Here is a 23536-nt window from a genome sequence, read left to right as displayed (position 1 = left end):
TACAATAATAAAGGTAAACCCACTGTTCACGTCACTAGATTATATGTCTACTTTAAAACTGTGCATTATATAAACATCTTAATCAATTGAAAAAATCTTAACGAAAAACATACCTGGACACATTTTATTTTGTAAGTTATTAGAGTAATTTTCAATATTAAAAAGAAAAATATCATTTTTTTTTTTAATAATTTATAAAAATAAAACCGACTTTCCTTTGTTTCAAAATGTATTTGTTACAAATGTATTCTTGTGTTTTCAGCTTCCAATAGTTTTAATAGAAAATTGAAAATTCCAATTTGCTATACTGATTCATATTTTTAAATAGCTCCTCAGTAACTTTGCAAATAATATTAGTTGATATTTTACATATATTATAATATTGATAATAATTTCGAAATGATGTGAACATTAGGTAAATATCATACTAGCACGATTTCAATCAGTATTAAATGTTGCATTCAACTAACTTTATCCGATTACAGGTAAAAAGCGGAAATACGTAACATTATTTAGTGGTATAAACGTCCAAAACTCTTATGTTTATATGTATGTAAATCAACATTGTAATAAATATTCCAAATACCTACACAGTCTATGAATTAAAATTATTAATAATTGCTTAAAATCAAAATCTCATAGTCACATCAAACTTTATATTTAATTAGTTTTTAATAAAAATTATATTTTTCAAAATATGCTTAAGATCATAAAGTAGTTATTTTCGATTATAATTTTGATTTAAAAGTAAGTTCAACAATTATTATTTAAATTCTAATTTCACGATAACAACATTTTTTTTTTTTTCGTCGCGTCAATATTTAAATAGTATATGAATAATTTAAAACCCATAATTTCTTCATGCAATTCATTCATAGCAAATATATCATTGAATGTAGAATAAAAATAATAATGCCACACCTATAATTTTCATATTTTGTTAGGTTCATTTTATAGAACGTTTACTTGCAATTTAATACATAAAAATTATAACACATACACATAAATTAACGTGTGATGGATTTAACAGCAATATACGAGTTCATCCATTGTATATTCAAAAGCCTATCTATTTCCTTTTTTGGGGAAATATCAATATAGCTCAGTATCATGATTTCACACAATTATCATTAATAATCGTTAAAAATATTCTGTTAGTTGGATAGTTCACAAACATAGTAGCATTTTTTTATTTTATAATCGTAATTATACAATAAATCATTAATAACAGCACTCATATCCTTTTTTATTAATTCTGATTTTATTAATCTTATATTATTTTGATGCACACATAATATGAATTCATTTTTGATAATTAATAAAAACTTGAATTTTATTCGAGAATAATAAATTAAAAGCGAGACCTTTTCCATTATTTTGTCTAATAACCATGTACGCGTACAAAATCATTAAAATACTGTATACATCATTACAGTGGTTAACATTTTGCAATGTCACCGAAAACAATATATATTACATTTTATATAACATTAATGGATTTAAATTATTACACATGTATTGCTTTTCACTAGAAACAAATTAGGATCTTTATTTGATTCGTATTCAACGGATATTAACATAAAATTATAAAAATTAGTCATTACAATAGTCTATGTAGAACATACATGATATTTAATGAAAATAAATACACATTTACGTTGTTCGAATAACTTTTTTAAAATAAAAATTAACTTATTACATCATTTATGTATCTATAACTCCATTTTATATTTATTTAATGTCATGTAAATAGAGAAAAAATTATTACTAAAAAATAATTATTATTACTATATTATCAAATTAGAGTCATAAAACATTATTTTATTTAAACACATCCATTTATATAGAATAATTACTAGAAAAATAAATTATTTTTATGAAAATCATAAAACACTTCTTAGCTGTAAATAAAATTAACATTTTAGCTTGAATTTATTTTCATAGTCAGTTGGTGAAAAGGTGAACTCTTTTCAGAAAGGAAATACTAAACGTGATAAAACTGTACTTTTTCAAACAAAAATAGAATCGCGTTTATATAGTTCAAGAACATTGTTAAGAATTGTATATGCAAAGTCGCTTCAACAAAATATAATTTGATAGTTGTACAGAAATGAAAAAATATATAATTTTCGAAGAATAAATATCAACTAAGTTACAAACAAAAATACTATACTTAAATTTAATAAGATATAAGCCTTCCGTTTCATACATTTTTAAAATACCGAAACATAATGATACTTTGCACTTAACGTTTCATCAACGGAGAAGTACCTAATATATAGCAGCTGATTGAATGAAAAGGATGAATGTATAAATTTATTAAAAACTGAATGATTGCACTATGTTCTCAAAGAGACATTGTTATAATTACCTTAAAAATTACTATGATAAGTTAATAAATTCGGACAGAACATGCAGCGTCCAACGATTTATGACTTGACATATTTATGGAGTCATAAAACGTTAACAAACTAAGCTCTTTTTACAATCGAAAGACACTGGAAATACTCTATTGGTCAGTCGTCTGTGTTGAGTCATTTGTGAATCAGTGTTATCAAATGTGGTACTCGGTTTTTTCTAAAGGTACATTGCATCTTATGTCAAAGTAATTATGTCTTGCATCTTGTTTTATTCTTATCTTACAGTTAAGTTTTTTTGTTTCGTCTTCTCCTTCAATATTATTTCACTCCTATAACGGCGATTTTCCAATCCTTTATTTACCCCCAAATATCTAGTTGGCACGTTGTTGATTACTAGTGTAATTACTGGTTTCAAAAAACGCACCAAGTGTGTAAGTATAATAATACCATTTTAAAATATAGAGTGGACGTAAGACACGAAAATGACAATATTCATTATTAGACATTTTTCGACCGCATCTCTCCTGTCCTATCTATCTGCCAAAGTATAGAAATGTTAATACCTTCCAATACAATGAGTCAGNCAGTGTTATCAAATGTGGTACTCGGTTTTTTCTAAAGGTACATTGCATCTTATGTCAAAGTAATTATGTCTTGCATCTTGTTTTATTCTTATCTTACAGTTAAGTTTTTTTGTTTCGTCTTCTCCTTCAATATTATTTCACTCCTATAACGGCGATTTTCCAATCCTTTATTTACCCCCAAATATCTAGTTGGCACGTTGTTGATTACTAGTGTAATTACTGGTTTCAAAAAACGCACCAAGTGTGTAAGTATAATAATACCATTTTAAAATATAGAGTGGACGTAAGACACGAAAATGACAATATTCATTATTAGACATTTTCGACCGCATCTCTCCTGTCCTATCTATCTGCCAAAGTATAGAAATGTTAATACCTTCCAATACAATGAGTCACAAGTAATTATTTTTAGTTAAATAATTTTTTATTTTATAAGTAAGTTAAACATGTATGTTACTATTTGAACAAATAAAGCTAACATCCTAATAAAGTATATGGGATGAATTAAAAAAGTAATTAAGATACGATAGCTAAATAAAATCTAAAAATAATTGTCTTGACATAATTAATAAATCGAGTGACTATTGTTAAATGAATCGCCCTGTACTATTCTTAATTATTTTTATTTTTTGGCGTATTGTTAACAAAAATTATGAAGTAATCCTATCTTAAGTACATTCATAGATTTATACGAAACAAAATTGTTAGTTCATGAGTCAATAATTATTGAGTAGAAAGGTATATCTGACCTTCAATTATAATTAAATATCAAAACAAATACCTCCTCGTATGGATAATAAGAAATGCATCTTTTCAAAGTAATATATAAGTAGGTGTCAGGAAATAAAAACTTCCCCAAAAATATATATACAGTGTTCAGTAATTAAGTAATTCTATTGTTCTCATTGTTTGTGACAATTGACCTGGCTTATTACTTACTAAACAATCTGTAAATATATACAGAGTGGCCCACCACTCACTGACAACTTAAATAACTTTTGATCCAGTTAATATTGTTAGTTGATTTTTTTTTTAAATAATAGTTATACGTTAGGTCTATAGCTATATCTCAATAATTAATTTTTTTACATTTTATTAAAAATATTAATTATTTTTAAATTTTAAATAAAATGTAAAAAAAAAATTTAAGATAGCTATTTTGTAGAGTAAAATTTAAGAAAAATTTTAGTAAAAAAATATCTTATTAATATTCAGTAGTAAATATTCTGTAGCGTTTTGAAGTTTGTAAAAATTTGAATTTTCATGTACTATTTTACGGTTATAAACATTGAAATACGTATTGAGAAAAGGACAGAAGAAAACGCTATCTTTTCATGATTACTGTGTATACATATGATGATAGTGTGTATACATTACAAACTTGGCATAAATACCATGATAAGAAATTAGATAAGGCAATTATTACTTATCACTCTCATTCAAAAGTATATTGAAAAGATAGCGTTTTCTTCTGTCCTTTTCTCAATACGTATTTCAATGTTTAATACCGTAAAATAGTACATAAAAATTCAAATTTTCACAAACTTCAAAACGCTACAGAATATTTACTACTGAATATTAATAAGATATTTTTTTACTAAAATTTTTCTTAAATTTTACTCTACAAAATAGCTATCTTAGATTTTTTTTTTACATTTTATTTAAAATTTAAAAATAATTAATATTTTTTATAAAATGTAAAAATATTAATTTATGAGATATAGCTATAGACCTAACGTATAACTATTATTTAAAAAAAAAATCAACTAACAATATTAACTGGATCAAAAGTTATTTAAGTTGTCAGTGAGTGGTGGGCCACCCTGTATATCCGTATCCTAACTAATAACTAATAATTACACAAAAATACATTATCTTAACTAAAAATAATATTTGACATTTAAATAAATTTTAAAGATTTATATAAATATATAGTAATTTATTTTATTTTGTTTTGAATTCTATGTTACTAATTATGTTATAACAAATCTATATTTTTAAATAAAGTGGGTAATTAAACTTTGTTATCTTCAATACTATAATAGTTATATATTTAAATTTTCTAAACATTTATTAACATTTAAAAACGTTCGATAAACAGGCGTAAAAAAATTATGATGTATTCTGAATAATTGTTGCAATAGACATTGCTAGTATTCATTAAAAAAAAGAACCATTAATATTAATTTGTAAAAAACATCAAACGTAAAACATTATGAGACACAAAAAGTTTTCGACATTTCACCATGCTTAAACAAAATAATTTACTCGACAACTAAAAAAAAATCAAGAAAATCGCTTGATATTTTATTAAAGGACAATCCAAGTTAAAAGAAAAAAAGGTTGGGAAAAAATAACCGCATTAGAGATAAAGGGGGTCCTTTATTAAACACCAGGGAAAATGGAACGTTTTCAGGATCTACAAACAAGCAAAAGTATGCTACAGGGCTATAGCAATAAATGGACAGTCCGTGGTGTTAGGAACAAAGACTTTGCCATAGGCTAAAAACAGTGTTCTCTTGAAAATCTGCTGGGAATTATAAAGGAACGACAATCCCACTGTTGTCATTTTTTCTTACAATGACAAGTATTTCTTTGTACACAGCTGTATTCTCAATAAACATTTCTAAAAAAATATTTCATGATAAAATATTGTAACTTGAAGTTTTCATACATAAATAGAATATCGAATAAGAGTATGGAAATATAATATTTCATTTTTTTAACCCACCAAAGACAGACAATAATAAATATGAATTATAATTACTAAATACTAAATGTCATACTTTTTTTTATAAATTCATAGAAGAGAAATGAAACATTTGTACAATTGTTGTATTTCTTCCTCGAAAAAACATTCTTAGTATTTCTGTATAAGTTTTTTTCCGTCAACTACTCAAACAAGTGCATTTTATACAGTACTTAAAAATTATTATTAAGAAAAATACAGGTACTTTGTATAAAAATTAATATAAAAATATTTTACAAACCAAATATAGCTCCTTCAGCATAAAAATAAAATTCGAACTTGTGAGGGTTATTTTTTTAATAATCATGTTAAATTTAAACATCATTATTGTGTAAAATATTAAAAATGAGCTATGTCGAAAACTGTAACGATCAAACATTTTCTAAGTAAAATCAAATGAAAAAAAATTACAATTTATTGTGCCTTCGCACGAACTCATTATTTTCTTGAAATAATAGTAAAATTCGTTTAAAAATGCATTCAATCATATTTACTGGTTATATTATGAAACTCGATAAATACAATAATTATATGTAAAAGTATCATAATTAATGCACTTTCAAATTGAATTATTTGCAATGATTATATTTATAAAAATGACTAAACATTTAATAGTTAAAATAATAATTATTACTAATTATTCCTTCACTAAGTATACAATCCATAGTTCTTAACCTTATCATGATATTTTTTTACATCATTTAAATAATTAATGTTTAGCGCAAAGATATCAACAATTTCTATCGTCATTAAAGAAGCAACGGGAAGAACTTGGTTCACTTAGCCTGAAATTAAATACGCATTTTTGATTGATCTCCCTCGGATTGAATGTCTTTGAGATGACTCAAAACAATTTTTTTCTTTTTAATGCGCGAATAAACGAGTGTAAGCAATAGCAGAATAATAATTTTTCGTAAAAGTTATCTTTTTTTTTTTATGAAAAGAAAATATATTATTAAAGTAAAAGTCATTTATTCATTAATTGAGCCACCTTGTGATTAAAATTACCGTTAAGCAATTTCTACTGTACAGATAATTCGTTAAACGTAATATTTGCAATAACAAAATACGTATTCAGCCATAGAAAACAAATTAAAATAAGTATATTTTATAAAAAAAAAAAACATTAATTAATCCATCAATAAATAAGTAAGTAAACATCATCAACAGACTTAACGTGTAATTTGACTAATTACTCGCAAATAATTTTATTAATGAACATTGTTTTTTATTTTCTTTGTTTAAAATGAAATTTTAATTCACCTGCCTAATAACTCCGTTGCGCCATTGATGCATTTTTTTACAACCTTGAAGTTTAAGGTTCACGATATTAATGTCTCTAGAAATTAGCTTTGAACGCTGCCATTGTAAAGTTTCACTCACTTATTTATACAGCAAGTAAAACAAATGCAATTCAGCTTAGTAGTAGTTAAACTGAAAATGAAGAAATTAATGATCATAATTTAAAAACATTTTACCAAGAAACGAAAACTGAAGACTGGGTGGATATTAATGAACAAGTTTATACGTTTACTCTTTTTGCTCTACTGAATTTATAAAAAGCAATTTTTATAATTGTTATTTTTTCTTATTATTCCTTTTTTGCAAAAGTATACCCGATAATTGAACTAGTCGACGTTATTCAGTTATTAAAAAGTAAATATAAATGATGTAGTGAAACGGTGTTTTTAGATTATTTTGTGTATTAGAACTACATTTTGATAAAATATTGATATAATTCTCTGGAATAAAATTCCACTCTGAATGCATACACTGAACTCTATTAAACGAAAAAAATACTAAAATATAATTAACATACAATTATAAAAAATCGAAATAATATTGAACGCATCGGATGAGTCATGAATGTATTTTGGAACGGACGAAGGTGGATTATGTCCACACTAAAAAATAATAAAATCCAAATCAAATACCTGTTTTATTTATTATTTAGTTTGCGTGATAATAATTTTCCTCGTTCATTTCTTTTCGACATAAACCAATCTGTCAACACATCGACAAATGGGTTTAACAAAATTATTAATAGGCGCCTATTTTCATTTGCTATTTCCACCTGGTCCCACACAATAGAGCAGAAAAAAAATAGTTGTCTCACCTAACCGAATTTTTCGAATTAAAATAATTCTCATAGTACTTCCGATAATTTTTTATTTATGTAAAATAATTTTCTTATAATAATTCGTTAAAGTGGTCGAAAAAAGAGGGTGATTGACTCTGCCATTGAAAATTTCACTATAATAAAATCATTCGATAAAATTGAATTAAAATTTTACATTGTTTGCAGGCACAGTCGTAAACTGTTAGCTTTAAAAATGAAATATATTTGGTGCAAAATGAATTTTCTCACGCTATTACACTTACGCAGTAATAGTTCAGCAATGAAACACTATACATGAAATCTACTGAAAATGACAAGTAATAGAAACGTTTATAGCAATACAATTTCTAACGTACAATATGTGAACGCAATGTAACTCGATTTCTTGAATATCAAGTAAACTGTAGAAATCACGAATCATTAAATTAAACTTAAACAATTTAATACCATAGAAATTGTCGGCCGTAAATGAAATAATTTAAACTTAACAATGAAAAGTACAATCTGAATTTCAATACAATTAAGTAATTTTCTTTTTTTAATCATAAACTCTATACCAGTAAACAATCACTGAAGAATATAATTAAACATTAATTTAAATATTAATAAGCGATTATTCGCACCAGTAAATAAATCTAAATATTTATGAGTGTTTTATTTGCATAACTACACAAAGGACTTAATTGACTTTAATAGTCGCACTCGATTTCCGAAATGTTTTCGGAAGAGTTTTTTTTTTTTTGTCACTCTAATGATCAAATTATCATAATCGAACATTTTTGAAAAACTATTACTATTAACAAACGAAAAAAATAGCTAAATCGGTACAAATTAACATTTCCAAGTATATATGAAGCGAGTAAAATGAAAAAATTGACTGCGTTTAAACGCGGTCGACATTAAATAGTATAATTTTGAAACAACAGGAGAAAATTGCCCGTTTGTGTGTTGGTAAATACCAGTGCATTATTTATTATTATTATTATTATTTTTTTTTTGTCAAATAACAGGGGACATGCTGTCGCCACTGCGATCGGATGAAATGGATTGGGAAGTCTCCGTTTACTAGACCGTTGGCACCAACATGATTCGCGCTTGAAATTATGCGACACTGCTATGTGGCAGTGTGTTGAACACGCGATTTCTCGGTCTCATTTGCGTGTATCACGCCATAAAAAATGAACACTAATGAAAAAAAAAAACACGAAAGTCGTAATCGTTTGTAAGGTTATTATTTATGACACATATTCAAAACGATACAAGAAAAATTACAAAGCGGAGTCAATATTAACGGTTAACGGTGAATTAGATTGTCATTTTGTAAAATCATCTCCCTGTGTTTTGTGCGTTCCATACTTTTCAACGGCAGTATTGCGTCGTACGAAATAACCAACAAACGTCATCTGCTCTCTCCAATAGAGTGTCTACACTGTTTGCTCTTCCCGTGCGCAGTTTTTATTGCACGTAGATTTTTCTGTCTACAAACACAAATCGGCCAAAAACGGCGACAGGCAGGAAATGTTGTTCGCATTACACGCGGTATCGAACGCACGCAAGGCTGACCTACCGTTGGCTATTCCCTGGTGACGTCGCGTGCACGACGCCGCCATAGGTTAAGACCGCCGTACGACCATTACAGTGTAGCCGTTCCTATGGCCTTACCGCCCGCTCCTAGACACATGCTCGCTGATGTGGCAGTTTGAGTGAAACATTTATTAAGGAAAACCACGTACGGTGAAATCCACACTCTGGTCGGAAAGTCGGTCGCAAGGGTATCCCGTTTATAGTTCAGCGATGAGGCATATTACAAAGAATGGTTGCGCTGCTCGTCGGTTAATATTTAAAAAGTAATCGAATCGAGCGTCTCGCCCATAAGGCCGTACACGCGAGACACGGATAAATTCCGACCGAGTGTATCCGTAAAACGCATGTGGGACCCACAATTGAAAACGTGACTGAACCCGGTAATCGGCCGTACGAAAATACATGTAATTTTCCGTACTGTGTGCCGCATTGCCTACTCCGCTGTAGTATCAGTGTGCGATGCAGTTCTGTGCGACGCCGATCAGGACCCGACAGGATTAGGAACTCATTCTCGTCGAATTGTTTGTACGATCAATTTATGTCTTCTACAAGCTTTTGATCCTTTTTTTTTTTTTTTGTAATTCAAACAAATGCACATTTAATAAGAGTAACATGACACAAGGCGCACGGCAATAACCCCATTTCAAATGATGTACATCATAAAGCGAACGTTGTTATTCTTGGATTGCTTTAAATGTAACCACTGAATTATTGTACAACACCGTAAACATCTCATGAATATTTAACAAATTGTCAAATAATGAATACGGCCCGATTAATTACTAATTCGTGATTATTAAAAAGCAAATGCGAAGAAATATTACTAATTTTTATGTGGAAATAAAATAGATATCACGAGCAGATTGATTGTCAACTCTACATGTTTCAAACCCTAGCACCTCTATTTCTTTTTAAAAGAAAAATTTACAATGAAGAAACACATTGTTCTAAAATAGATTGTGGACATATACGAGTTGAATTACACACAGAAATCTCTTCGCAGATTTCACAGAAGTTTTTAATAAGCAGGTTAGTCTAGAGAATATCATCTGTATGAAATTATCGTTAAAACCTTTGTCAGTCAAGATATTACCTTAAAAATTTATTGACATGTCAGTGTTTTTAAGATTTTTTTTATTATCAATACCAGGTTTAATAAGTCAACGCGTTTATAAATGTCCGAGTGATAATTAAGGCAGTCATAAGCCGCAAAAGACTATAACAACTGTAATATTTTTTAGTTTTAATTAATATTTAAAAATAATTTTTAATTTTATTTATTATAATTATAATCCATAACGCTTAATTTTCTTAACTCCTACAAAACGTTCTAAATCTACTGAATTTCCTAATTTTACATTTACACAAATGGTTTAATTATCGCCTAATGTAATAAAAACACTACTTACACAGTGAAATGGTAAATAAAACATTTCCATCCGGATGGTCTCTCCAAAAAATTATACACTTTCCCTTGAAAGGTTGCTCCTGCACGTCGATGTTCTTTACTTAGATAACGATTTTCCCATGACGATCCCGTTCTCTCTGACACGAGAGATTTAGGATCTGCGACGCCTGAAAACACAAAAGTTTAAAATATATATGAATTTTAACTACAGAAAACTCGTTAATTTGTTGACATAAAGTCAGTTTATATTTCTACGGATCTAGTAGATGACTATTATTGAAATATTATTTATGAACATAAGAATTCTAGAAAAAAATAAGTACTTAAATTTCAAACATTAATTAAAAATAATTCGTAAGTGCAAGTTTCTGCGCGCTTAAATTTACAGTATAAGATTTCAAATTAGACATTTAACAAATAAAAAGGCGTAGTAGTTATATTGTACTGTATACATAATAATTAAGAGAAGTAATATTCACACAACACTAAAAAAAAACAATTAGCTGAAAAATGTAATAAAAGTCAAAATTACGTTTAAGTATGAATTATTTAGAGCGGAAGTCTAGTTTACAATTAAATAAGCATATTAGGTATTTATTTCATATAGTCCATTTACACAAGCTCTAACAAGCCTCTACAAATAATTCAATTAATAAATTAACTAGCTGATATTATAAATAAACGATTATTGTAGTTTTTATTCACTTCGTTTACAGTATTTGACAAATGTAAATTATAACACTTAACGATTATTTAAATTATTAAGCTCAAGTACAATGTTTATCGTTTACTATAATTTTTCGAATTTAAACTGTTTCCAAATTTTATAGACTCAGTTAAATGATTCTGCTACCATATTCAAGCGTCTACGTTTTAGAGATTAAGTCATTTCTATTGAATATTAACACAAATACCTAAAAGTTAACTTACTTAAATAATGAAGTTATATAAATAAAAAAAGTCGCACAGTAAATATCAAAAAAGTAAAAACAGAAGGAGCTGCTTGATATCTAAGTCATAAATCGAAATTGTAAAGAAAAATGAAAATGAAAGGCTTTTACTCAACGCATTAAATTTGATCCAAACTAAACTGTTAAGCAGGATTCTGCAGGGTGTCATCACAAATCTCTTACTAGCCACTACCTGCGTATAAACCCAATGTCGGTTTAGGTCTTAACTAAAAACCCTTATTCACAAAATAATATTATATACATCCAGGTATTAAATTTTCTTTCTTATAGGGGACATCTTAAGTTAAAATAATATTGTGTCCAGAAATAGAATAGTTATATAATATTTTATATGGATAAAAAATAGTATTTGAAAAAAAATTGGTTATAGTCTAATCGAAAAAGAGATCAATTGTAGTGAACGTGCGCTAAATTATTATGAAACTTAGTGTTTCGGAGCAATAATTCTCATTAGTTAAGAATTAATAAAATAAACATTTAAAATTGTTAAATAATAAATTACTTTGTACGGAAAATTGTTGAACGAGCATTAATCGAAATAAAAATCTTTCAAACCAAATTAAGGGGGAGTAATCCATAGTATGAGGTCAGTAATCGCATGATATTGATTACAAAAATGGACGAAGCGCCACCTATTGTTAATTTACTTAGATGCTAGTTTATACTGTCATCGCACAGAGTTCTCTGATAGTACTTGACTAAAAAGTTAAAGTTGTTAATAAAGCTATTTTTGAGAAACGTATCACGCAAGAAGTATAAGTAACACTTGTATTGATATCGAGTTAGAAGCAAAATCAGACAATTTATTAATAGTTTATTGCATTTTAAGTTCCTCATTTATAATTAATAATTAATATTTATGCACAACGCATACTATATAAAACTTAATATAAAATTTCTATTAATTTATTTATTTATGTTTGAAATAATACTCTTTCAATTGTATAAATTAATGTACATATTTTTTGTAATTTTTATTATATTTTAATAATTCATGGTATAAATGGACCGATTATTTCTCTTGAGTTTATGTTTTTACGTAATAGACTTCTTTAAAATGCTCTATTAATAAATTTAACGATATCGAGTGAGATAAAAATTCTCAATGCACAACTGACAAGAAATTGAGTAATTTTAATGAAAATAAGTTTATGTAGTAAGCTTTATCATTACCTAAGTAAAATTAGAACTATATTAAAAATATTATTAATTTAAAAACTAAAAAATATTAAACTCAAAAGCCACAAAAATCACTGAAAAGTTGCGGATACGTATTTCAGAAACAATGTTACCATTATCAACGCTAAACACATACTGACTAGAAAAACCTCCCTTATATACTCCTAGTGACCTTATCATCAAATCTATTTTATTCATCGGAATATCATTTTAAAATTATATTCCATGAATAAAATAGATTTTGATAAAGAACTGGTGGTTATAAAAGAAATAGATAGATTTAATGGGTATAATGAAAACATAATTTCAAAATTAGTCCGAAAACAAAAGTCGAAAAAATAAAGGAGGGCAGCTAGTACACTTACTAGCGTGGGGGAACAAAAAATAATTAGATCACCAATTTAATATTATCCGGGCATCTCAAATGGACTAACTAGAATATTAAAGAATTTTGGTACTACTTTAGTAACATCTAAGAGTAATAATTTAAGAGATTCATTAGGTAACCCTAAAGATAAGGTAGAACAAGGGGAGAAAGCAGGCATTTATAAAATACAATGTGAAAGTTGTAATAAAAGTTACGTAGAACGAACAAAAAAAAATATAGAGGTCAGGCTTAAAGAGCACTTAAGAAATATTAAAAATCAAGAAGTTGAAAAATCTCTAGTGGCTGAACGAACATTTATTGACACATAATCACTCCATTAAAACAATAAAACTAATTAAAAACGTAAATAATTACAAAGAACTTAATATTAAGGAGGCAATAGAAATGTTAAAAAATAAAAACAATTTAATTAATTGGGATCTTGGCCCATTGAAAAATTCATTATTAAACTTGTGTAAACTGTCAAAATGTGATATTACTTAGTGATGACGTCACTAGGGGTATATAAGGGAGTTTTTTCTAGTCGGCATAAGAGTATGTTTTTAGCATTTATAATGGTAACATTGTTTCCGAAATACGTATCCGTGACTTTTCAGTAATTTTTGTGGCTTTTGAGTTTAATATTTTTTAGTTTTTAAATTAATAATATTTTTAATATATTTTTAATTTTAATTAATTATTTACTTTAATTAATTAACTACAAGTGATAAATTTTTATTATATTTATCATTACCGTTCAAAAACTAAATTAAAAATAAAATAAATCGCACATATAATTGTAACAAAAAAATATGACTATCAAATTATTTAAGATAATCATAAATAAATACATAAATCACTATTATATTACTTTAAAGTTATTTAAAACTATCGATTTCTAATTAATTATTCAATTTAATTAAATTACTTAATAATTAATCTGTTTGCTAGTCTTTAAAACTATTGACTAATTCTAATTTAGTAGACAATGTTTCAAGTTGGCAATATGTGAAAACTACAAAGGAATGCATTAATGTTTTAGATTAAAATTCAGAAAAGAATATGTGGAAAATTCATGAGAAAATATCAAATATACTGTCATTTGTTGTATTTCTTACAAGCATTCCATTACAAAACTAAAACGCAACTTGCAACGTATAAACACTACACTATTGTCTAGACTGTAAACTTTTTATAATACATCAAACTTTTACATTAATCCTGTCAATATCATACGAGTCTATAATTTTTGTACCTACTATTTTTCTTTTTATAAAACAACGCCTGTGAAACCTAATACATTTCGTGAACATAGGTAATGGTTTAAATTAAAAAGTACACGTCAGTTTTAATAAAATTGTTCCTATTTTGACAACAACACAGTAGAACTTCAACCAAATAAAACTTTTTCAATGATATAAATCATCAATCATAAGTAGGGTAATTAATAGGAATATTTCTAAGAATGAAATATTAGTACCCCTTACATTATCCAACGACTCGATCTTAGCATACAGAATGGAAGTTATTATTTAAATTCTTAGTTGACACATCACTATTTAGCACATATTTATAGAACGTGTTATTTTCAGTTAAAATATTACAATTACTTTTTTTTTTTTTTTTAACTGGAGACTGGAACAGAACCGGATAGAATCAGAAACCTAATAGAAACTTCTATGTTCAAAAAAACAAGTATCGCAATTGAATCAGAACCTTTAAATATTATTAAATATTTAAAATTATTTTATTAAAATCGTTAAATTATCATTATTTTAGAAGTTATTGAATTTTTTTTTTTCGTACAATGACTCATTAATATATGTAACATCATAATGTTAATGTAGTTACTCAAAAATTAATTAAAATTTATTAACTGGAATAAATTATATATAAATAATAATATAAAAATAGATTTTTTCCTTAAACAGAAAATTTGTCTTTTTTATAACTTCTTAATTATAAATAATTTCTGACACAATGAATAATTTATCTAAATTCTAAAATTTAAAGTTATATCATGTTAAATGTATGTCAACTACAATTTTTATACATTTCAATCCCGATAAGTTTTATTTAATTCATACTTATAAAAGATCATCAAGAAAAAAAACGTATACTACCTTTTCCCAGCAAAAGTTTAATAAATTATAAGTTATAATTAAGTATTAAAATTACGAGTTAATTATTAATTCTATAATTAACAATCATTGCAATAACTAGATACAATATACTAGCTTAAAAAATTATGACAATACAGTTTAATTTTAATGAAACATTACAAAAAGCATTTAATCGAACTCAACATCAATAAATTCTCATCTAGTACGCAATTACTAAAATAAAATGTTGAAAGTTAGAATCTACAATTTTTTTTGTGCATTTAATACAATAATAATTTCTATAAAATGAAACATATTGACTATAATTATGAAAGTAAAAGTTCCCTATTCAATAACGGATGTCTTGTTATTCATTTTTTAAACATTCGACCAACTCACTAGTAGAACATAAAGCATCATTAATTCGGCTAGAAGAGCAGCTTTCTTTTCTTTGGCCAATACTTATAATACCATGATCAATGACTGGATTCAATTCCAATACAGTGACATTGTAGCATTTTTTTGTATTTTTATGACAAAAACTCCCTGGAAAAGCAACACGTTAAAATACTCAAAATGAGTATTTCAAGTAGGAGCTTTGAAAAACTCAAAAATATTTTATTTATTATTTAGTTAATTCAATGAAAGCTTTTGAAATTAAAAATGTTTTTTTATTTATTTATTTACAGTATTTAAAATAGTTCAGTAGTTTTAATCATTGAAATATTAATTCAATAAACAAATCTTTAGACAAGTAGTGTCTGTAAATATTTAACAATATATTCAAATAATTTGTTTTGACTTGCACTTCAAAATTTCTTCAGATGTTTTCTTAAATAAAATAATAACATAGATGAATATTTTTTATAAATGAATATTTTATAAACCATGTATATGTATATATATATATAAATTATACTTATGCTCATTTATTAAAATATAAATTAAGATACAAAATATTAATAGCTATAAATACATTTATTTATTTAAAGTATGTAGTTTTAATACCTTTGTTCCACAAAGCTGGCGACAAGAGCTGCTGAGCCTCTTCCAAAACGACGGGATCCATGACGACTCCATCTTTCATGGTTGGCACAGCAGTTTAAGGATAAATTATTCAGTCAAATCATATTTGACAGCAGAACTCCCTTTTCGTTTACTCATCTATTAAAAAAAGTAGCATTAATAAAATATTTAAAAAAAAATTATTAATCGGATTAATGAACATTACTCATAATTGCATATGTATAATTTAAAAAATTTTAATAATCTATTCAAATACAAACAATTAGAAAATATTATATAAAACTTTGAATGTTTGTCAGCATTTTTCTACAGATTAACCATTATTTGACTAATTAATACCTTAAAAATTAAGGTACTAATTAGACCTTAAAAAAGAAGAATAAGGTAAATATAAGTACACTATATAAGCCTCGTCACTTTGATAGTCTCATATTTTTTTCTTGTTGAATTTAAATTATTAAAAAATATTTTAATTTATCCAGTAAATTCAAATTTTTCATGAAAATTTTTTTGGGTTAAAATAAAATTGTTGAAAATAATATGATTAAATAAAATAGTAAATTGTCAAAATCTCTATGTAAAGGAATACAAATTCATGAAAATGTAGAATTTTACCATATATGCATAAATTAACACAAATTTACATATTTTACACAACATTACGCAAGATTACAAATTACACAATTTTACTCAATTACACCATTTCATGAATTTTTATAAAATATTATATAAACAATATTGTATAAAATATGTTCCTTCTCCAAAAATGTAAAACAATTAAAATGTGTGAACTTATGAAAACGTACTTACATAAGTTCACAAGTTTACACAAAATTTTACACAATTTTATGAGTAAAATGTGTGAAATTTAGGAATTTTTTAAAACTGTGAAAACGTGTTTAAGTTTAATAATTTAAACAAAATATAGTAATGGCTGAAATTTTGTCTAAGTACTGATCCTGTATTGGCGGTCAGTACTTAGATACTTAAATAACTTCTATTTAATCTCATAGTGTATTAGTGAAAAACACTTATATTTGTATATTAATGAATTTTTTAAACAAATTTTTAAATTGTAATAGACAAAAAATTGAAAGAAATCCTACTTAATTAAGTCAAACAATAATTTGGAATAAAAAAATAATAATCTAAAATATATAGAGCACAATAGTACTCAAAGATAGCAACGTTATAAATGTGCATTGCAGAGTAGTGTACTCTTTTTATGAAAGTTGTCGAGTAATAACATGCAATTCATTTCATTTTTTCATTATGTAGTCGTCTACTTGATATTATTATTATAATTTGAATTTTTTTCATAAAAAATAATTTCTCTAATGATATGCTAAAATATTATGAAAAAATTTAAATGTTGAGTAACATGCAAACTTTCTACCCGGCGACCTGATATCAGGCCGTTAAGTAACTTAAAGTCAATTTTACAGGGTATTTGCATAATAGAGAATTATATTTTACGATATTAGGTTTCATATAGAAATATATGCATGATAACTAAATAAACGTAAGATGTTCGTTTTCTAAGTAACTATTAAATTATTTTAAGGTAAAATAATATTTAGTTTTGTGTATTTAATCAATATTTTTGTAAGCATATGATTCAGTAAGCACCCTCAACTTCTTTTTATAGCCTAAAAAAATTTGAATAATGCTATATTATGAAGCGACTTATCTTAACTTAATAAAATGTTAAAAAAAAAACCTCAAAATGTTTTACTAATCTTACCAGAAGTACAATAATTATTTTACTGATTAGAAACTACAATTATTACAGTTTTTTCTGCATTGAGTCAAAGTTAAATGTTTGTATTTTTTCATCATCATTTGGAGTATGCAGACTTCATTTAAAATTTTCAAAAATATTGTTGCATCATAAATAATAACCAATACTGAATTTTAGTTATAAATAAAAAAAAATTATAATATATTCTTGAGTTTATTGTAAAAAAAATTAAAAATAATGATTTTATAATTTTTTTAATTTAAAAATTGTACAAAAATTGTTTGGTAGAAATAGAAATAGGTATTGACTATATTGTATATCTTGAATAAATTAGTAACATTTTAGAATAATAATTCGAAAAATATATCCCTAATTTATATTTTTGTAATCTTTGACTTTATATTTACAAAAATGTAGTGATAACTATTTTAATGAATATAAATATAAATCAAAATTTAACCTAATAAAAATGTTTCTTAAAAATTAAACATAGAAAATATTATTACATAATTTATAATCTTTTTGTAATAACTAATCCTAATTGTTTTTAAAATCATTCCTCACTAAACAGGAAATATTTTTCGTTTCACAAGATTTTGTAATATTATAAAAAAATGACATTAGAAGTGATTCATCTTTACGATTTACGAGTGTTTTATGTTTATTAATCACTAAAATAATATTAGTACTAAAAAACGTGTTTTTAAGCGTTAACGTTTCATCTTGACTGTTTTGTTTTAAAATTGGCTTTGAAATGATTTCATCTATAGTCTATAAAACAGGTGTTCTTCTTAAATAAACTACGCACTAAGTAATGCGTAGTTAATTTGAACCTATATGAATGAAATTATACTTTAAAAACCTTTGTTTAAACTCCGTCTTTTACTTCATCTATTAATATCTAATGTCTGACAATATCAAATTGTTCTAAGCTGCACATCTCAAAATTAAAGAAACTAATATTGTATTTAACAGTAGTTAATAACCATTATATTTGAATATTACAGTTTTTAATATAATAATACCATCGTTGAATAATAATGACTGTATTTTATACCTTTTATACTAAAATAACATAAATATTTTTATATTAAAAATTTTATGTTATATTCACTGTAATATAATGTATGTATTCTGATACTATAATTGGTTTTATCGAAAGATATATAATTCAAGTCATTCTATACGTTTAAAAATCTACAAATTTTTTAATTGATATCACACTAATGCGTAAAAAGTCATTTTTTATCGCGATGACATTTCCTCATACTCATTTTACATTATACTTTGTTAATATAATTTGTTTAGATATTAAGTACACTAGAACTGTTAATATTAAGTCACAATACATAAATATTTATGAGGATATAAATCGTAGATGCTCGTATGTAAGAGATAGTCTGTTAGAAACCAATCCACCCATTTGATTCAATAACATATGACTAAAAACTTCTAGCTTAAAAAATAAAAGTACTAACATTTAAATATAAATAAAAATTGCAAATAAGTTATTTTAGATGCAAAAATGTAAATTATATTAGAAATTTAGAGCATTTAATAATTATTGACCAATTAAGAATTTATCTTATTTATTAAAACTTGCCATATGTTCTAGCTATAATTTTTATTAAATGTTCTTTAATAAGCTTTTTTTTCTAAACTTATATATGAAAACTTCTTCCTAAGACTTTCGCCACTAAAAAATTAGATAGAACTATAATTAGACAGGTAATGAGTATTTTAGTCGAATGTTTCCATATTTGGGAGCCACGTTCTAAACTAGATATTATAAGGGAGCAATTTAAATTTTTTAATAACTAATACCTTTGAATCTCTAATATTGTATTTTAGTAATATACACATACTATTATTATATATATACTATGTGATTATTGAAACAAATTCTTCTTCTTCCTCGCCTAATTCCCAACTACTTGAGGTCGGCCACCCTTATCCTAAACTTCCACTTGACACGATCTCCCACATCATCTACGCTCACATAAGCTGTCTTCAAATCGCATTAATTGAAACAAATTATATTATTAAAATATATTGTATATAATTACCTAGTTGAATAAAAATTAAGGATTCATATTTTAAATCATGTACACTAAGTACAAATTTTGTTAAAAACAAAACTGCATATCTGAACAAGTCTTATTCAGATAAAATCTAAAAATACCGTCTTCAAGTATTTCATACAAATTTAATTTGTTTAAACGTAACAATGACAAAACATAAAATATTGAAATATATATTATAACGGTGTATAATATATCTTTATTAGAATAAAATTACTATTCGCTTCATTTAAAATACTTTTCATATCTAATATCAATAAATAATGTAAAAATTATACATCATTTTAAGACACAACATTAACAAAAACTTTTAGTTGAATTAAATAATAAACTATCAAAAAAAATTCTTTATTATGAAAATGACCTTTATGTCACGCAAACAAATATAATAAAGAAGTTAAATTAATTTACCGACTTTTTTTACTTAAATCGCGCATTTATTACTATTTTTTAAGAAAATGTGGCTTATATTGTTTGATCGATTTTTTGATTCTTTATACTTATTTTTCAATCATTTGAACAATATTCAGAAAAATTAATGAAACTACAGTGTTACTATTTGAATGATTTATTATAATTAATAATATAACTCATTGAAAACATATACAAAATTATTTATAATTATCAGACTAATTTTTAAGATATAATATATTATTGTAATTCTCAACTGATAAATAACAGTATTAGATAAAATATGCGTATCTTTAACATTTCATTTTCGGTTGCCATTAAAGTCATAGCTTTCAGTTTATTCCGAAGAGTGTGGTATACAAACTTCTATACTTTACTATTATTTAAAATAACTTCGAGCTATAATATAAACATAATAAAAACAATGAAAAAAAAAGATTAACACAACTTATCGGACTTTGTTTACTGATGTAAATCCCAATCAATACGAACTTTCCTTGATTCCTTGAAGAAAATTTTGCTTATTATCGATGTGACCATCGCAATAATAATTATTGCAATAACTAATTGAATGTTATTTAGTAGTTAGTTAAGACTTGTAGCATTCAAAATATTTGCACTGCAAACATTTATCATAATAATATAGTACTTCAGCATAACCACGACTATGCATTCAACTTCCAAAAGTAAAATCAACCAATTATATCATTGCATAACATATATACACATAACACATATAAAGGTTCATAATAATTTAAAGAACTAGCAGATTTTTCATCGAAATAAAAATAATATTGATAACATTTCTTTTTGATTAATTTTAGACACATATTTTTTCAAATTATCAATTAAGAAATATTTGTTATGTTCATCCCTTATACTTTTCTTATAATGTTGTCAACTTTACTTTTGCATAAAGCGACATCCATAATTAACTAGATTATTTATTAAATAATAATCTAATTAAAAAAATTACAAGTTGACAACAACTTTTAGGCTATTATTCCAGAAGTTATCGATAATTAACAAATAAAAATAACAGCGGATGCTTTTTTTTATTCCTTCACTAAAAATTTCTCTGTCTTACTCCTCCTCTTACTTGAGTGTAATAATGGTAAATATTTATAAATTTTTAATATTATTTTTAGTTTATCAAAAAATCCAGTTCATTTAATTTTGGTGTTGTGAATAAATTTTTTTTCAATCATAAAACACTATTTAAATAAGATTTTGTATGTATTATGTATCTTTAATAGTAAAATAGAATTTATATAATTATGCAACGCAATAAATCGACTTAAATGGAATTAATTAACGAACATCCAATATTTAACAAGTTACTTATCTAAATAATCTGACTAAAAAACAAATATATGGTACAAAATGTATAATTGATTCTTAAATAATATTATATTTTTTCACCAAAATTTCTACAAAAGGTTATATATTGTACACCCTTAAGTTTTTGTTTCAAATTATGGTCAGTGAAGATTCTGTGAACTAATCGATACAACGTAATTTATCTTCTCAAAATTATTTATACGTTAAAGAGTTTCCTTTAACCTATCAAAAAGTATAGCGATAAAAATCTTTAACAGCATTTCCAACGACATGGAAAAAATACAAAAGTACTTAATAATACCATTCAATTTTAGTCTTAAATATATGTTCCATTATACACAATAATGGTCACTAAAATAAAACTGTTAGAATCATAAAATGCCTAATGAATGTATTTTATAGTAATGAAATATTTTAAAACCTAGGAACACACTGAAATTTTTGATGAATAATTACAATACCAAACAAGTCGTGTGTAACATAATTTGAAAACCACAAATGTAACAGTATTCATTTAGACAAATGATTTCAATCAACGTGAAGGTTACGGGATTTGTAAGTCAACAATAGATTAGTCGTATTTTGGAATTGATTCAAAATAGCTTCAATGGGCATACAATTTAATACACACGTTAACTTAATTTTTTGTCATAAAAATTCATTATATTGTTGTTATAAATACACGCACATCCCTATTTTTAAGTCAGCTAATTATTTGATTACACATCGTATAGTACTAAAATAATAAAAAATAACAAGATTAAACAGTTGTTATGTCAAACATTATAAAATATTACTTTTATAATATTTGAAAATTTATTTAAAAATATGTAAATGTCACAAAAAAATGTAAGTGTTCATTATAGACAGTCCAATGGAAATTTTTACAGGTCGCTCAAAGCGTTTTTCGTATTTTTACCAAAAATACCCCTTATTTATTAAAATATGATTAAAATTCTAAATTTTGGTCAATTATAATCATCTATATATGTAAAATGTTGTATTTTTAACGTAGAAAACGATTTTATAATTTTTTAATTTCTAAGACCTATATTGATTACGTAATTTACCTAAACGTCTAAGTATATGGTACTTTTCGGATCGATCTGAAAGGGGCTAAAAATTTTTTTTAAGTTTTAAAAAATTAATAGTTAAATTAATTGTTGTGTTTATTATATGGTGTAAACATTTTTTTTACTAATAATAAAAATTAATACCTTATTTTCACGTTTTTTTAAAACTAAGTTTTGATTTTATCTTTATTGATTTCTATCAATAAAGATATCATTGTTACGCGGTATTAAGGCAGAATAATAACCATACATGCTATTTATCAATTACATAATCATAAATTTATGATGTACAAGATAGATATCAAACATTAAGTCACCTTTTTTTTGATGATAAAATTGTTACAGTGTCTGATGTATTGTTCACAAGTAGTTATATATGTTTTTAAAAGTTTTTGTGTACCTGTAGATCAGCATTTTCATACATTTTAATTAAATTTATC

At 25.2% G+C, this 23536-nt stretch overlaps 1 protein-coding gene across 4 annotated transcripts in view; it reads right to left on the bottom strand.

Annotated features, from left to right (window-relative positions):
* The window catches only part of LOC126904771 (potassium voltage-gated channel subfamily KQT member 1), a 146254-nt gene that overhangs the window by 48852 nt on the left and 73866 nt on the right, over positions 1-23536 (bottom strand). For 2 of the 4 annotated variants that reach the window (XM_050684034.1, XM_050684017.1), the window contains exons 2-4: positions 16432-16587; positions 15823-15969; positions 10806-10971 (exon numbers count right to left, since the gene is read on the bottom strand). In XM_050684034.1, coding sequence (XP_050539991.1) covers positions 10806-10971; positions 15823-15969; positions 16432-16510 — 392 coding nt within the window. In that variant the 5' untranslated portion in view covers positions 16511-16587. Of the gene's footprint in view, positions 1-10805; positions 10972-15822; positions 15970-16431; positions 16588-18193; positions 18344-23536 lie in introns of those variants that run through there. The other 2 variants (XM_050684024.1, XM_050684044.1) reach the window with 2 other exon arrangements.

The sequence above is a fragment of the Daktulosphaira vitifoliae genome, unplaced genomic scaffold, assembly GCF_025091365.1.
Source record: "Daktulosphaira vitifoliae isolate Bord-2020 unplaced genomic scaffold, ASM2509136v1 Scaffold_1, whole genome shotgun sequence".
Classification (NCBI taxonomy): Eukaryota; Metazoa; Arthropoda; class Insecta; order Hemiptera; family Phylloxeridae; genus Daktulosphaira; species Daktulosphaira vitifoliae.
Note: the sequence above shows the minus strand (reverse complement) of the source record. Positions and strands in the feature narration are given on the sequence as shown.